Raw genomic sequence first — 18463 nt, forward strand, 5'->3', positions numbered from 1 at the left:
CAAATGATAACGTGTAATGAAAAATAAAGGTGATGAAACAGTGGTAGGACTGACATGTAAGTACATATGTGAGTACCTCTAAATTCTACTACTGAAGCTCAGTAGAGTTAACATTAAACCACTGGAAACTGTAAGTCGAAACATCCCCAGAAAATCACACAGTGACCTCTTTATATCCTGAAATACAAAACCAGAAAAAAAACTCAGATAAACTTGTGAAGCTACTGTTGAGCTCCTTTTGCTCCTTTTTTGTTTTATTCCACTAGAAATTAGGTGAAAAATATAAGTTCTCTTTGCTGAATTAAAAAAAAGTCCTGACTTGATTTCTTGTTTGTTTCAGCCAGTCCATCAGATGGCAATGTGGAGCTGCATTTTTGTCACAGACTACAGTTGTTTTGCACACAACATGTTGACCAAGACAACGAGTCCATTCTTGATCGCCTGCCTTCCAACTGAGTCAGCAAATAGATAAGTAGCAAAAAAAAAACATGAAAAAGGAAGAAGGCAAGCAGTTACTATTACTCATGCTTTATATATATTTATTTATTATAATTCACCAAACTGGGATTAAACATTAACCTACTGAACAGGATGGTGGAGCCATCTGGATGTGTTTAAGATGTAAACACAGCCACTGAGGCAGTATGTGGTTTATCACCAAGGAGAATATGGACTACCGGGTTTGCTCAGCCCACGCTCAACTGATTCTCTTCACCTTTACTGGCAGAGCTTGTTAGTGTCACCTGGGAGAAGAAAACCAACAAGGGCAAACAGACAGGAAATGGTTTACCTGGAGCTGGACCACTGACTCTACTGCATAGTGGACTGCATAGGAAAACAATGGGTCACAGAAATGTTGAGAGGTAAATACACTTGACTCGCTAAAACTTCCAAATTAGAATATTTGTGTGAAGGAAGGGAAGAGCTGTGTGTGCAAATGCAGGCGTGACAGCATGTCTGCCACTATTTAGATGGAGAAAGAATCCTGTGATCTTTAAACGATCAAGTGTCTGTGAATTCTGGCTGTGAGTGTTTGACTACTTTGTCTCTCACAGAGGAAACACTACTGCTGAAGTTTCACATTCGTTACTTTCTGCTTTCAGATCAGGAACTGTTTTGGGATTTGTGATGGACAGAAACTCATTTGTTTGCTAGCAGACTTGTTTTAGAAAGAAAGAGAAACTAGATTAGAGATTAGATTAGAAAGCAATGGTTTGCAAAAACAGGAAATTATACATGTAAATCCCTAAACTTGCAGGATGAACAATGTCTGTTGGTCATGTTATTGCCATATGAAGTGTTTTAAATATGTTGAGCCATTTTGTTAAATTACTTACACTTAATTAATTTGTTAAATTAATTAAGTGTAAGTACAGCGCTTAGAGAAATTTGCTTGTTAGATTTTTTTCATGGGAGTTAGCTAAGACTGATATTGCTTTAGTTTTGTTTTAGATTTTGATTTTGTGGACAAATCCAATGGCAGACTAAAACCAGTACTGAATTTCACCCACTGACTGTAACGTCTGTGAACATTCGCCTTTGCCACTGAGCTCCACAGTTTTTCAAAAGACAAATCCGTGAACTGTAGCATTTCCTCCTCCAAAACAACACCCATCACTAACAGTCACTGAAATTGATTTTCGCAAGAAAGAGGAGGTAAAAAGTGAAGGTAGTTTAGAGGCTCGGGGACTAAAGTTTGTGAAAATATAAAATGGTCACATTTTACAGACGAGGATTCGTGTTACTCAGAACGTCCTTTCTGCACTTCAGAGTGACTCAACACTGAGTCCAATCTGATGGCCTGTCATTGAGGAATTTTATCAGAGGGAAGCTTGGTTGGTAGTTGTCAGCGTGAGTACTAATATTTCAGTTTGTCTGGCATTGGATTAAAGTCTAGCCTAACCCTTCATATCTCCTGTGTTATCTGAGAAGGCGCTCATATGTTGACATAAAGTAACACAAGTCAACCATTGTAGTTGTTTTAATGTAGACTTTGTCTCACTGAGCACGATTATCACCATACCATGATGGTGCCGTCTCCGGTATTTCAAATACTTACTACAGTGTCAGGCCGTGACTGACTGTTCATACTCTGTTCATAACTAAAATGTCATAATGCAGAATGAATGTTAGTGGAGGGTCCTGTCTGTTTCTTGTCTATTCCAAAAATGTATTCATGACTGACGAGATGTGTGTGAGCCCACGATGACCTGATAAAACATACAGAGAGAGAGAAACTTGATGAGTCTTTTAACTTCATTCTGTTTTACAGATTTGATGGGGCCCCAGTTATTTCTAAAGCTAACTTCATAACCCTGCTTTATGAAACAGCCTCCTGTTGTCAGGCATGAAAACCTCTGTCACACAGAATGATGCTGACAGGCTGATATCAATATTTGATAAAAGGCAGAAGCAGCGTGAGGTGTGGGTCTCGAAGCCCCCCTCCAGCGGCTGCCGACTGCTCAGAGGCAGAACAAATGGAGGCTGTGAGGTTGAAGATCTCAGGCTGATGTGAGATGTGAAGAATGTCGCGCTCCTGGAGGTTTCACTGTCCAGCTGTATTTATTGTGCAGCTAACAAGCTGAGGCTTTGCCAACTGTGTTGATTTACTCAGTCATTAAAATAGTATGTAGGTCATAGGCCAATGTAAGTCTGAACAGCATCACTGCTGCCAAATAATGAGCACCTGGACTTGTTCACACGACCGAACAGCTCCCAGGACTCTGTATCCTGTTACTAAACCTGAAACGAGACAGACATACTGTTTGTATGTCTGTGTTGCACTGTGTTGGTTGTTATAATCAGTAATCAGAGGCTTCTGTGTCTCCGTCTTGATCTCTCAGCCGTCTCGTTCTTATCCTTGTTCTCCCTCATTAATTGATTTTTTGTTGGCAACAATCAGCAAAGCCAGTTAATTCTTAGCTCCGCTTATACCTGTAACTTCTTGTCTGCGTAGTACTTTGTTGTCATGCTTATAATAATGAACACAGCGCGCAGAGGGTTTACACATAAACATTGTTTAATTAAATTGAAACCTAAACTAACACAGCTTTCAGAATTCAATTGTATTCGTATAGCATCAAATCACAACAGTCACCTCAAGACATTTTACAGTGTTTTAGGTTTAAGACCCTACAAGTTTAATTGCATAAAGAATTATATGGAAAACCTAACAATCCCATTTGAAAAGTACTAGACAACAAAGGAGAGGAAAAACTCCCTGAACAAAAGAAGGCCAGGCTTGGGATGGGCGGCCATCTGCCTCGACCGGACAGGTTGGTAGGACTAGTAACTGGACTCTGGAGACATACAGCTCCAAGGCCGAGGATACCTGCAGAAAAATAGAGAGAGGAGGAGGAAGCACAACTACGGGAGAGAGAAAACACAAAGTTAATGACATGCAATGGGAGAATTTGAATTTGAATGAACGTCTTACCTCAGAAATCATAGGTCTGGTTATTCTTCATGTTTCCGCTGTGTGAACTCCCAAGGGGAATACAACAACTTAATACCAGCCGCAAATGAGGTTTGAGGGTGCGCAGCCCACCACAAGAAGCTTGCGCCCAGCTTAAGGCAGAGTCAGTGTGTTTTAGTGCAGCAGCTCGACTCACTGCAGTTTGTCTGTATTCCAACCTTTGAGCTTGACATTGTTGGTGCTGATTGAAGTGTCTGTCTCTCTACGTGCACCATCAGTCGTTCCTGGATCATTTCAGGATAAATGGAGTTTGACTTCTGCCTGGACTCTGTAGTTTAGCTGGATTCAGCTAATATCACTGTAATGTAAGATGAGAGTAACAAATGAATGTGTGCTACATCACCAGTGTCAGATAATCTGTTTCTTTTCACCAAGTAGACTATAAATAGACACGTTATCTAGCAGAAATTCACATTTACTGATGACCTGCTGGGTAACGTGAATCAGAATAACACTCACAGTACTCTCAGGCACAAAGTATCTGGGAAATTGCACTAAACCAATACTCTCCATGTTCTGTCTGTAAATAGTTGATGTAAATGTAAATGTCCAAACATACAACTGTGAAATTCAGCTCCAGTAATTGGATTTGATTAAAGCTGTCTTCAGGCCCACTGCTCCTGTTGTCATGTTGTATTATAACATCATAAGGTCTACGTGATGCCTGGTGTGTTGTATTTATTATTAGCTTATTTATTGGTATGCAGAGAGATGTACATCCTCAAGGGGGCTCTGGAGTGGTTGTGGACTTCAGGTCTTGTCAGTTCTGCAGAACTTGGGCTAGAGGTGGTGTAGTGCAGGCTTCTCGACTATCGCAGCAGAAATAGCTGCAATAATAATAGTAGTTCACTTTGCATGAGCCTGTGCACAAGTTGACTGGCACCCTTCCTTGTGCCCCCCCCCTTACCCTCATATTTCCTCCTTTATGTCCCCCCCTCCAACGTGAGGGGCGCCTCCCGCCGCTGATAAGCATCATGACGGGGAGGAGCTCCTCTGACGGGGCTCCACCCTCCAGTCCTCTTTCACTTGCACCCACATACACACTCGTCTCCACCACCACCATCTCCTTCTTGCATCGAGAGAGACAGAGGAGGGGGGGGGGAGTGAAGATGAAAAGGAAGTAAAACGGAAGATATCGTGGAGCAATCGCATTTTTTTTTACAAGCGGAAAAAGCGTCACGCAGCGTCCAGAGCGAAGCACCGAGGAAGGAGAAAGAGGAGCCGCATCAGGGCGAGAGAGAGATAGAAAACACCGAGGGAGGAGGCGACAGCGGCTCGTAAACACCACAGAAAACGGCGAATAGGACGGCAGCGGCGATCATCCCCCACCGCCACCCAGTGAGCCTCCTCATCGCTCCATCCACATCAGTTTTCCACCGTTTGGCTTCATCCCTCTGCGCACCAGAGAAGCTCGATGTGTGCTCTGCTTGTTTTCTGTCTTTTCCCGACAAACAGCCGTTCAGTCCTCTGTAGAATAAACATCAGAGGGGGGAGAAGAGGCTGAGCCATCGCCACGACCGACAGGGGGTCCTGCTCGGGACGACCGTCGGCGGATAAAAGCGGAGGAGGGAGGAGGAAACACTGCGAGGGGACCGTGGAGTAACCCTGCTGGAGCGGAGACGCACAGACAACCCGGCTCCCGGTTATCACCGAGTCTACAGCATCACCAATGCGATGGCATAGAGGCTTCTGCAGCAAATCTGCCAGACTAGACTCAGATCAGCAGGGTTCTCATCCACCATGAACCTCTGAAAGCCCGATCCGACATAGGCACAGATGGGTAAGAGAAGATGCTCTGCTGGTTTTTTTTTTTTTTTTTTTTTTTTTAGGGAGGGGGAATGAAGGGGTGCAGGGAGGCTTGTGACGTGAAGTCCCTTACCACTGCACTTAATAGCAGCCTGCAATCAGTGTGTGCATGTGCTCTCACGAAATTAGGAAGCAGATGGATGGAAGTGAACACAAGAGAGTGTAACCCATTGTTTAGGCCACGTTACACGATTCAGTTTCATGCTGTGCGATATGTGAGACAGAGTTTAACAGGGTTGTTAGTCTTCTGGATGGATTGATGGGCAGAGGGCCCCGAGTGGGCTGGGGCCAGAAATGTCACCTAAAGAGATGTGACCACATGTGGACAGAAATCAACTACTGCAGCAGCTGTGTACTACAGATAGAAGTCCAGTTTGTAGTTGCTTTGCATCTCTTTGAGTCCCACTGGCTTGCTCCTCTATAGAAATGGTGCCTATTGGTGCGTCCATGACCTGGACAGTGCAGGAGTTCATAACCAGCATTCAAAGTGGTTTAGTCTTGATGTTTGCAGGTCTTTGTCAGTTCGGAGCAGCTCTGATCAAATGGATGTTGCACTAACATTTATTTAGTTTGTTTTCCATATTATGGTAAATCAATCTCCGGTGTCATTTGCCCCTTTAAATGTCCACTAATGTCCTGTTCTGCAGGATTCATTTTCACACCGTCACACTTCCAACCGACCTCCAAAAACACCTGAACTGTTGGCAGCATTCAGCCTCGTCCTTGCTGCATGTTACAGCCCACAGGACAGACCCGCTACATGTCACCTCACAACGTTTGACTCACCCTGCCCGAGGCGGCTGTCCTGTGCATGCAGCAACTGCAAGCCTCACTGACCAAAAACAACAGTCAAATCATAACCCAAGTGCTGAATCCATTTCTAATTTCCCAAAAGAGCAGGCATGGCTCCCTAGTCACTGCTTAGGGGTCAGGTATTGATCCACGGCCCCATCTGTATGTGGGGGCTTGAGTAAACTGATCCCTGATACGCAGTTAAGTGCAGATTTAGTGCAAATGAACGAGCGGGGGTGGTAGCCTGGAGGTTGGACAGATGAAGGTTGTGACTCTGAAGAAACAGACTGGAATAATCTGACTGCGGACAGTAAACATGAGTCTCTTCCTCTTTCCCTTCACATGTTGCCCTTGAGCAAGGCAATTAATCAGCAATAACTCCATTAGAGTGGCTCAGTGGTGCAACAGGAGCAGACTCTAGCTGTACCTGGCAGCTCCCAGGTGTGAATGTGTGAAGCCTGGCATCGCTGATGAGCATGCTCAGTCTGTTCCCTTAGGATGGATGCAGGATTTTAAAGATGCATGTTGGGTAGCGATAATTATTTCAGAATCTATCGTTGCTCCAAGGGGAACTAGTTTATGCGTGGTTTTTCTGCAAATTATTTGAGAAGTATAACTCAAGTATATGTGATAAAGTGGCAGCTTGATTGTTTGTTTTACTTGTTTGGGCAGCAAATCGGTCCTGGATCTAAACCTGCCAGGCAGCAGAGAGGGCAGAGGAGGAGAGAATTTGAGCTGGTAGAAAAGCAAGAAGGTTACAGTTCACTATGCTTTCAGCAGCTTAAACATAGGTGGGAGCCTCTGCTGTGGTTTTCTCACTGTGGCTTCAAATGCTCAACGATGCCCCAACCAGCATCCCAGATCCCCACGTTTTAAAAAAGCAACATCAACAAAGACCACATCTCATGGGGATGCTGGCCTTTTCACTTCACCATGATGCTGATGCTGAGAGACAGGGCAATGGGCAGATGTGTGTGTTTATGGAGGGGTGGCAGAAAAGGAGGAATACAGCAAGAAATGGAAAATGGTTCTAAGGGATTTGGAGGGTTTTTGATGCCACATGGGAAGCAACCACAGCTGCCATGCCTGAATATGTAAGTTGTGTGTTAATCAGAGTGACAGACTGAATCATAAGTGAAGTGATTACATAGCTGCAGAGCTCAGATTATGAGGAGCAGAATGTAAAGATGGAAAATGGATGAATATGTTCACGAGAACTGAAAAACGAGAATAGAGGATAGAGAGAAACGAGAGACTGAGGTTAGATGGAAAGCTGGAGGGGTGGCAGGATGTTATCTAGTCGTCAGTCTGAAAGAGCGCGTGCACTCAAGAGATCCACCTGAGCCCCACAGCTGAAGCTCACTTGTTTTTGCCGAATTGGATTAATAACACACTCATGTGATCTCTCCCCCTCTCTCACATTCTTTCAGTTTCACTTTGTTTTCTTTGGAAATAAAGAAAAAGCAGTGTAATAAAAACTGGTTAGATAAAAATCAAGAGCTATGATTGATGATCGTTTTTGTTAAAGTAAAACATAAAAGTGATTTTTCTTTTCTATTATGTGCAGTTTGGAATTTAAATGAAGACTTATCTGCTTTCTTGCCAAAAGTTAGAAAAGATAAGAATGATACCACTTTGGATGTCTGTGTCCTGCTGAGACTTCCTGGTGTGTCGGCCTAGTTTTGGGATCCCTGTAAATTAGTTGTTTATAAGTTTTTGTGTTTATAGGACATGTATGGGGGTCAATCTTCTCATCTAACGCTGGGCAAGAGTGAGTCGTTCTTGAAGCTTTTCAAAACCTTCATTATATTTAGCTCTAATATTTATAAATCGCCATATATGAATCAAATTCATAAATTCTGTCTAGCCTAAATGTTCCTTTTTACTGTATTAGAGCTAAGTGAGATGTGAAGATATCATAAGATTATTCAGCTGCTTAAATCTGACATTTTTGACTGCTGACATTAATTCTTTTGCACTAAAGTAGGCTGTTGCCGTTGTGCTATCACTGTGTCTCTTTTCTTTTCTTTTGTAAGGTGTGAATGCTGTTGTCTGTTGTTGTGCAGCTATCAAACTTGTTGTTTTAAAGGGAACCATGAGCACTTTCCCGGGTCGGGACTGTAAAGTCTTGCAATGTTTGTGCTCTGAAGGATGATCCTACTTCAGATGGCATTACCTGTCTTTGTGGGAATTCGCAGTGCACACTAGTCTGCTTCCTGTCGAACTTTAAATAGCCAAAATATCTCAACATGTCTGAATTATTTTGACCATTCTTTTCAGCAGTGTTATCGTCTTTTGGCATTTGGACTGTGTCCATTGAAACGTCTTCTTTAGTAACTCTGTCACTAGGTTTCCTGTCGTCATTTGCTTAGTTTTTCCTCCAACTCCTTATGTGCTGGTGTGCACGGCTGCAGTAGCCCAAACATTAGTATGTGTTATGGCTCATCCGCCTACCCTCTGTGCTGTGTGTTAACCCAACCTGACGTGGCTGTACAGCATGCATCATATGCGTCCTCACACCTGTCTAGCTATGCTCTCTGTCTCACACAGTTAGTTCATTGTGGTTCTCCCTCTATTTGTTGCCTGTGACTCAAGTTGCACGACTGAAACAAATGACTTTGCTGGCATGCAGAGATGCTAAATATTGCCAGAGGTTATCTGGGTATGCAGAAATCAGCAGCCGCTTCTTTTTTCACAGGGTCCTGTTTTGCCTGTATTTCTCCAGAAAAGTCAGGCATATTTTTCTTGATGTCAGATGTTAGCAGTGAGTCATCCAGAAGTCAGATGTTCTGTGATAGAAGCACATTGATTTCAAACAAACTAAGGAAAATCAGATCAAGAATGTTTGTTCATATGTTGGCTGGAGAATTTATTGCATTTAACTTTTATTTCATTCTGTGGAAATGGTGCTGTTTAAAATCCAAATGAGTCTTTTTCCAAGTAGAACGTATTGCACTTCGAAAGAAGTGAGAATGCAAGTCTGCTGGAAATGACCATAAATCCGACTTGTTGTTCTTAGCAGATGGATGCAGACATCTGATATCCTGCAGTGTGAGAACACCAGTGAAGGACAGCAAAGACAAACGGAGACATTTTTGCATAGCTAAAATAAATTTGTCTATCAAATGAAGAGAACAACCTGTGACTTAACAACTTTTGTTTAAAAGGCAGACTTATGGAAACGGGAAGAGGAGGTTTTTAATAGAAAAACCCACAAAAACAAAACAAATTCTATGTATGGGCTTAGTGGAATAATTTTGGACAGTATTACTTAGCGTGCAACACATAAAGGCAACAAATGTGTGTGCTGCTCCAGAGGAGAGTCTGTGGCTGCAGGTTGATTTCTACTTTATATTTTATGAAGCTGTAATCTGCCAACAGATGCTGAAACTAGTCTGCTCTCAGGATGCAGACTCCTGAAGTTGAAAGATTGCGGCTTTAAGCAGCAGCTTCTCTAACCGGGTTACATTCACTTGAATTGAATGAATTGTGCCCACCTGTGTTAAAAATTGACTAATTGTACTAATTGTAAAGGATATATGGCCTGTGTTCATATTTCTGGATTACCTGTGTCTCTGTCCAAGTGCTGGATGAGAAATCGGTGCCAAGTTTGAGTGAAGCTGAATGATGCAGAAGGCCCTAGTTGGTATTAATATGCTCTTTAATACCACTGGATGTCAGTGGGACAACGGGACGTCTTCACTGCGGAGACAGTTGCAAACACCCTGGTGAGCACTAACGTAATTACAAGACATAGCTCAGCGGAGAGTGAAGGGAGGGGAAAAAAGAAACATGCAGCTACATCAGAGACACTGGAAAATAATGTTTTTGAGCATTTTCTCTTCAGATCTCTACTCACCTCATTGCCTGTTGTTTTTTAATTAACCTGAATCATATAGTAGAACCAATCTCTATGCGCATAATCAGTGTGCTCTCTGCAGTGCATGTGGAGCCGTCCCAGGCTCCAGCACCATGCTAACCCCACCAACAGGTTACTTACAGCTGAGCACAGCCTGCTGCTGCTGCTGCGGGAATGAAGCTGTGTTCCAGCACTGATTTGGCATCTGCAGATACACAGATACACACAGATACACTAGGCTCATAGCTGTGCTCACACTGTTTTCGAAGGGAGAATAAGACAGACATGCAATTTCACTAGTCATATTTGTCTACCACTTGAATTCTCTATTTGGCTGTTTCGTTGTTGTTTTGGAGGGGAAAAGGGATGGTTTCTTACCACCCGCCTTGTGTGTTGCAGTTCAGCACTCGGAGCCCTCATTAGTCAGTCTGAGTGCATTCGATGGCTCAGTGCATGAACGGCTCTGAGTTTCACCCGTCACTAACCTGCCGTCACCTGACAAACTTCAGAGATGAAATGATCACCCCGGAGCTCAGCACATGAAAGGTGGTGCTGTGGTGTTCTGCTTTGACTCTAAAAACCCAAGTTACTGTAGACTGGGAAGCTGCCATTGTGGCCCTTGAGCAAGGCACTCCATGCAGAGACAATGCTACAGGTGTCAGAAGTGTTCCTCAACACTCGTCCGGCAGCAGAGCTTGTTTACACGGGCCGCGTTTTAAAGCAGCAAAGTTAATCTCACTTTTGAACGATGGTGTCACAACAGGATGTACGGATGAAGACGATTTTAATGCTGCAGAAGGAGACTGTGAGTCTCTGCAGCTGTGTGAGCTTTATTTTCAACTATTAAAATATAATTTGACAAAACAATTACTACTTAAGGCTTTTTGCTACAGTTTTTACCAATTTTTTTGTTGTGCTTATCTTAATTTTCCATTATTTTCAGAGTATTAACAGATACTGTGATTTGCAACACATTCAATGTGACTTTACATCTTATTCTATGAACTATTATATAAAAAATAAAAAATAATATTAATAATGATAATAATAACAATAATATTAGTAAATAAATAATAGTTTTTCAAAAAATATCCTATCACAAAAACAACATTGCATTACATTTTTATGGTACCTTGGATTGCCTGTCAAAGCCTGGTCTGTTAGGAAATCTGTGCTATTTCCTGTACACCTTTCACCCTTAACACCTTAATTATTATAATAATAAAGCATCCAAGATGTTATTTATTTACTGGATTTGTCAGCCTTTTGTGTCTGTTAGCAGTTGTTTGCTGAACACACTGAAGCCATTGTCACAGTGTGTGCTCCTCACTCTATTTGCTCATGCTTTTACAGCAGCATTTAGCATCCTGTGTCCTGTTACCGTGACCTTGCCTAAGTGCCATCTGCAGGGCTATAAAGATTACTGTCGTAGTCATTTCAGACACAAACAGTTTAACAGGGATCTCATAAAATCATAGAGGTATCGGCAGGCCTTTTCACATCTGCTAGTTGGCATAAAAATGTAGACTTTTGTTCCTATATTATGATAAAAATGAAGTTTTAGGAGCAGCCACTGGTTGTATATATGGCACAGAGGCCTCACTGTAGTCTACACAAGGCAATGACTTTCAATACATTTCCGTACAGTCCCTCATAGAAACCCTCCAAAGGCTCTCACACACATCACATACACAAATACAGTTTGTCTTTTAGGAAGGGTCTTGAGGGGGCAGTGGTGGTGATGATGAAGTATGGATTTCGGCTCTGGTAGGTCAAACCGAATGTGCCTGGGCTTCGTGTGGGGGTGGATGAAGAGCACTCCACACGCCGCTGCTGTTTGTCAAGGACAGGACTGACTGTCGACCAGCATTGCAACCTTTTCCTTCCCTTCACTTGTTCTTCCCCTCTGTTTTTCCTCCCTCCCTTCTTGCTGTTCAGAGGGTGCTCCCCTTTTCTAAATAAGGCAGTTTCTCCCTCCATGTCCTCGCCCGCCTCCTCACTCACAGACACACATACAGCCACTGTGCAGTGCTCTTGTCAGACAGCCAAGTCGAGTTTACCGCCGGGCCAAAATAGAAGTTGTCTGTCCTTGAGGATCTCTCTCCCCCTCTCTCTCTCCCTCTTCCCCTTTTCTCACTGTCTTGTTTTCTCTCACCCACCCTCTTTTTTCCTTCCCCCCCTCTTGGACACCTCAGTGTCACCTTACAGCCATGTCCTGCCGTGGAGACCTCAGGAGACCCACCTAGCAGGGAGAGAAAATGGTCCTGACCTGTGCTCGACCCAGCATGTGTGTTTATTGAGGCTACAGTGCTGGAACAAACCACCACTGCACAATTTATAGGGGTGTCTGGTGCCAGTAGGAAATGCTGCACCAGTCAGGCCCGAGCTAGAGATGAATATGTAGATATTTCTCTGTGTGTTTAGTCTTTTGTGGAGCACCAGATGGTTTGTGTTACACAGGAAGGAAAAGTTGAAATACAGTTCTTAGCATACTTCTCTAGGTCTGTGTATCAAGGTTAAAACTCTATATTTGGCTAAAAGTGAGCTTTGCATTTATCCACTGTACATGCAATTCAATTCAGTTCAGTTCAGTTTTATTTGTATAGCGCCAAATCACAACAGAAGTCATCTCAAAGCTACATATCAGAACGTGCAGACCTACACATACTGCTCTGATTACAGTTTCATCTATTAATATCATTGATAAATGTGTATTAATATGTATCTGCTTAGAAATCGTGTGAATGCTTCTGATAGTTCTTCATAATAACCATTTTTCTTTAAGTTTTTGATCGATATCAAAATTATTTTTACTTTTTGCAGTATCCATATTCAGAATTTGAATTTATACGCATTTGACCACTCAGCTGTTTTTATGAATTCTAGCTATCTAGAATAAAATAAGCACCAACTGTGTGTATAGTGTTCCCGTGTGTGTGTGTGTGTTCAGCTCAGCCTCCGACTGAACTCATAACTCACCAGGAACATCAGTTCTTTCTATAATTTCCCTGCAGTCCTTCCTCTTGTCTCTTTACATTTAGAAAATGGATTCACAAAGCCTCAGGTTAAGTGAAAATTTGGCATGGACGTGTCTTTGTCTCCATTTGCAACACCACAGGCGAATATTTGTTTACTTGGACTTGTTTTCAGTGGCTGCGTGTGCAGTTGTGAGGGGTGTAAAACTTTCACTTTCTGACAGAACACACTTAATGATTCGATTGTGCTATGTTGAAATTGCAGATGCTGCTAACAACTTGGGTTGCTTCCCTTTGTGCTGTTAATTCTAAAAATGTGCAACCATAGTTGATTTGAAGGTCATCTGCCTGCAACACACACACAGAAATGACTTCTCTCTTTTGACACAGTTGTGTTTCCGTGACTCCTGCAAGACTACATCAGATCCCAAAGCGGCTGGAGACGAGCCTTAAAGTAGCAGATGATGCTTTCACAGTTTCTTCAGAAATGAAGACACTGTTTTAATCTTGTCAGATCCAACCAAGGTGTTAAGATAATAACTCTTTTTCTGGAAAGCACTAGCATATGGTGTGGTCGGAGGGGGATTCTTGTCTTTCTACCAATAAACTCCATAATGTTCACTCAGATGTATGCTAGAAAGAAGATAGGTGAGCAGAAAAAGAGTCTGGAAATTCAAGGTAAAAGCTACTCGAAGCAGGAAGAAAAACAAGGTCAGGGGGCCGTCTCCTGACTCATTGTAACTGACAACAAAAGCAGCTCAGCTGTTCTGTGTATTTCCTAAGTGACAATGACGCACAGTCATCACATCACTTTTCTCTTTGGCCGCTTTCCTACGTCAGCGAGGAGTCTGTCACTGGTAGTGCGCGGGTGGCGAGACGTGAGCAAAGGTAGGCGAGGAAGAGCGAGGGCGGCTGGTCAGCTGTTCGTCTGCAAATAGACGGATGGATGGAGAGAATGGGCAAGGAGAGGAAGAGAGAGACATTTTCATCAGGATTATCCTGCAGCAAAGAATCTCATCTGGGAAAGTGGCCCAGTGCTTACTGAACACACACAAGCACACACGGCCTCAGGAAGCTGCAAAAACTGGAAAAGCTCAGTTTCACCTGAGCTTGCCCAGGAAAGCCCCACGTCTGGGCTGTGTGCTACACAGTGCCCCCCCAGAAAGACTCTGCTGCTGCTGGACCTTTATATTCAGTATAATGCTGTGAATTTGGTTGTGTGTGTGTGTGTGTGTGTGGTCCATCTGTTCTTGTTGAATCTCAGTGGATTTTCCTCCCACTTGATTACACTGTTTATTTGCTGTGCATCCCAAAACTCCTGCCCCCCCGCCAACAGGCCGCAGCCAGGAGGAACGCCTCGATGTCTGTTGTTATATATTCCATGAATCTAGTCTTACATGGACACTCCTGGCCAGATGCATCAAACTGTGAAGGTTCAACTTTAAACACTGAATATGAACATGTGATGCAGTTGGTCAGTGCAACAGATAACTGATCACACACAAATGTGATAATTGGCCAAAATATCAAATATTGTCCAGTTGTTTTTCTTTAGGATATTACTGTAAATTGAATTCCATAAGTTTTCGAATTGTTGGTGAGATAAATAACGTGAGTCCGCACTTGACGCATTATTCACTGAGCAAAAAGTTAACTTACTCCATTATAGTATTTGTTCTAAAAGTATTGAATTGTGGTCACTGATGACTTGCAGAGTGATTTTCTTTCTCCCAGAACCAAACAAAAAGACAACACTTTACACTGAAAACTCGATGCTTGAGCACTGTCACTGCCTTCTGCCGTGTTTTCTGTGGCACTACACGAACTCACTTTGCATTCAGGGTCTGCATCTGGGAGACTGTTGCTAACTTTGGTTGATGCCAGACAGTTTTGAATTCTCCAGTGGGCAGTTTTATCAGAGCTCAGTAATCAACCATGGTTTTAATGATAATTGAAATACTCTCTGTTGGGAATTTAACTACGGCTTACTGTGAAATTGGTAACAGTTTTCCTCCCTAGTAAAGATCTTGAAGAAAATGAAGGTAGAGAGAGGTGCCCCCAGCCGGACTCAAAACAGGGACATTATTTATACGAGGATGACATCTTAATCCCCTCCACCGCCATGATGCCTTACCTTCTGCTTTTTTTTTAAAGTCATGTAATAAATCCTTTTTTAATAAGGGTTATACTATGGAGTTGCTGCTGTTGTAAAAGCTGTGTGATCATTCTGGTGGTTGGAGATTGTGCTGCTGATTTAGCCTGACTGATGTAAATAGGGTGGACAAAACACTTTCCCACACGCTAATGCTCTTACTTCAACTGACCTGAAGCTGTAGGATAGTGAATTAATCCTAAATTCTTTCATCAGCAGATGTAAACGTAGCCAGCGGTAGTGATTAAAACACACTGAGGCTTTGGTAGTCTTACAGCTGACTGTGGATGAGTCGTCGAGGGCAACATGGCACGCTGCATAACATGGGTCAGGTGACACAGAAGCACATTTAAATTTTGATGTGTTTCACATGGTGTGAGTTAGGTTTCAGTGTCGTATTGAGCTGTCGCCACTTAAAAAAAGCTGTGACTCGACAGAGAGACCGGTAGCTGAGTTAACAAATTAACGCTTCTTGTGTGTGACGTGCTGAGAAAAGGCTGAGGGTTGTTTGGTACTTGTACTATAGATTTAAAATTTGTAGTAACAAAAATAAACACTTTAAATAAACATCATAGATTGAAGGTTTCTACCACATGATTAGTAATCACTGTTAAATATATTGACAATGAAGTTTCAGTTATTTATTTATTAAATGTATTTTGTTTTACTGTGTATATTATTATCTAAACTCATGAAAATGAGTGAGTGAGTGAATGAATGATGCATTGTAATGAGGATGGATGTTGAAATATTTATCATATCACACCTTGCTGTCTCCTTGTGGCATCATCCTGTTACCAACATAGTTGCATATCCTTATTTAACTCTGTGTGTGTCAGTGTGTGTTATACTGGTGTCATGTGCCTTTTGTTAAATGAATTACACACACACATCTTGTTGTAGTGGTGCTGGGTAGCCTAGTGATTGAGCACACAGTCTAATGAGATCACAGGTTCAGTTCCCACCACATTTGATAAGATTATCTGCAGCACTCGGAGGTAGATTTCTAGTAAAGAGTCGGGAGCTACAGCCCAAAATGTTAAGCAGTTGTGTTCTTTCACATAAACTTTATTGACTTAAATTAAGATTCAATTTAAATTAAAAGCCCATTTTCCAATAAGCACAAAGCTGGAAACACATTGCATAACCTAAAATCAGATTTTAATGTGAATCTGAATCTGTGGCTGGTTTGTTATTTTATTTGATTGTCACTCACTAAATATCTTTTCTCACTTGCTTTCAATTTTAAGCCTCCTTGTGTGTTCCCGGCATTACAATAAGCCCCATTTAAGAGCAGCACACATCGCTGCCCGTCCTGCCCCATAGTCAAACACTGAGGTGTTTCTGTTTGACTGACTCCCGCCACTGGTGGGTCATTGTTCTATAAAGGTTCTGCAAGCAAACACCAGTCCCACTGGTACTATATCACTGAGGTAGATACCTGAAAGACAAAGGAGCATTGAATAGGTGCGACTGGACCACAGCTTTAATCTGGCAGAAGTTAATCAAGGACAAATGGTAAACAAAGGTCAATTGATAGATGAGGTGCGTTTGAGACTGTGCGTGTTTTTTATAGCATCTAGGTCATTCTACACTTGTGCAACAACAACCAGCTCACATTTCACAGCTGTGTGAGATAACGGGTCAGCTTTAGACACCTTGTATTTATTGTGTGTAACCTGTCGTACTTGTTTAGGTCAGGTACTACTTAAACAGTATGTATGTTCAAGGTGTATGAACAGAGACACCAAAAGTTGGAAAGAACTGCGAAATAAAATAAGTATGTGCTTGGGCACTGTGAAGCAGTTCTTCACTACAGCTTTACTGATCTGACTGGTTGTTGGTCATCTCCAATGTTGTGAACCAGTCTTAACGCCATGTTTCCAAGTTATATTTCCTTCAGAAATGTAGCAGACTAAAAGCATATAAATGAACAAAATGCAAGTAAAATTAAACTATAGGACTTACACGAATGTCGAAGCTACTTTGAGCACAGTTTGAGGCAGTCTAACCTCCAAGCACAGAGACCAGTGTGAACCAACTTCTGATTAAGAAAGTCTGAAAATGTCTTTGCACTTGAATGCACCACTGCAGACTTTCTCAGCCAGCCTGCACTTGGTCTGCAATTCCACACATGATTTCAAAATACAGAAATAAACACAGTGATACACAGCAATCTCAGTAGGTGGGTGCAAATCTATTTGTGTGGACTGCCAAAATAACATTTCTATGTGAGAAACACTGCCTACTCTTGCAAAACGACTGCTTCTGTGGAAGAAACGTACTTTATTGGTTCCCACTGTTGCTGTAAATCAACTGAAGATGTTTGGGAACATTCTGTATGAAATGTAGAGATACTCTAGACCTGAGAGGTTAGATTCATCCCAGTGTTGGAAATTTACTGATGGTACCGGCAAAAGATTGAAATGGTTATGTTGACTTCAGTGTTGCAAACTTTGGCATATACTTTTTCTTGCTTTATGCTTTTCAGTCAAGTGTTGAGGTGTGTTGACTGAAATCAATTCCCCATGCAAGTCCATCCATAAGCCTCGCTCCGCTCCTCAACCTACAAACATCATGTAATCTTATTCTCAGAAAATAATGTAGCCATATATCATGTTGTCACAGAGGATTATATAGCGCTAGCATGGCAGCTTAGTGTGTTTGTGTATTTCAGTACATGAAAGTGGCACTGATAAGTTTTAAGGGCCATTAGCTTGCCCTGTGTCAGTTTAAAACCAGCATGATGAACAGCTTTCATAAAGAATGTTGCGGTGCGCTGACATTGCATGATAAAGGTCTGTAGTTCCTGTAATCCACAGGCTGACACACCACCACATCGTCACATTTGCTCGTGATGGTATTACATCAACGTAATGACAATTCAAAGATGGCTTTATTGAGGATTATGTGTGAGTGTGTGTGTGTGTGTGTGTGTGTGTGTGTGTGTGTGTGTGTGTGTGTCCATGACATGCCCCCACCTCGTCAGGAGCTATGATACAACACTATTCTAGGAACAGGAGGTGGTGCAGAGTAGAATGAGCTCCACTGTGCTCGGACAGTGCTATCCTGGAGACAGACTGGCGAGCCGATGCATGCACACACACACGCACACACACACACACATACAGAATCCTCTGCTCAGGCCAAAGCTTGACCCCACAATGCTTCCTCTTTTCACTCACAGATGCAAACATTAACACCAGAGGCACTGTACAGGGATCAGCAGCAGTCTTGTTCTCTAATAAGCACTACATTTACACTATTTGCCCGCACCGGCTTCTGCTGGAATCGGAATCTGTTTATACATCTGACATTTGCATCATTTGTATCAGCTAAATTTGAAATTGAAATTGTCCATAAAAGCTGCACCTCATCATTTATGCATTACAGTGTGTTCATTC

General features: G+C 42.4%; 1 protein-coding gene across 2 annotated transcripts in view; it reads left to right on the plus strand.

Moving 5' to 3' along the window:
• Window positions 1–459: 459 nt before the first annotated feature.
• mgat3b (beta-1,4-mannosyl-glycoprotein 4-beta-N-acetylglucosaminyltransferase b) overlaps window positions 460–18463 on the plus strand; it is a 55692-nt gene continuing 37688 nt past the window's right edge. The window contains exon 1 of one of the 2 annotated variants that reach the window (XM_026358910.1): window positions 460–863. In XM_026358910.1, the coding sequence (XP_026214695.1) occupies window positions 841–863 (23 nt within the window). In that variant the 5' untranslated portion in view covers window positions 460–840. Of the gene's footprint in view, window positions 864–4520; window positions 5256–18463 lie in introns of those variants that run through there. The other variant, XM_026358912.1, reaches the window with a different exon arrangement.

The sequence above is a fragment of the Anabas testudineus genome, chromosome 1 (assembly GCF_900324465.2).
Source record: "Anabas testudineus chromosome 1, fAnaTes1.2, whole genome shotgun sequence".
Lineage (NCBI taxonomy): Eukaryota > Metazoa > Chordata > Actinopteri > Anabantiformes > Anabantidae > Anabas > Anabas testudineus.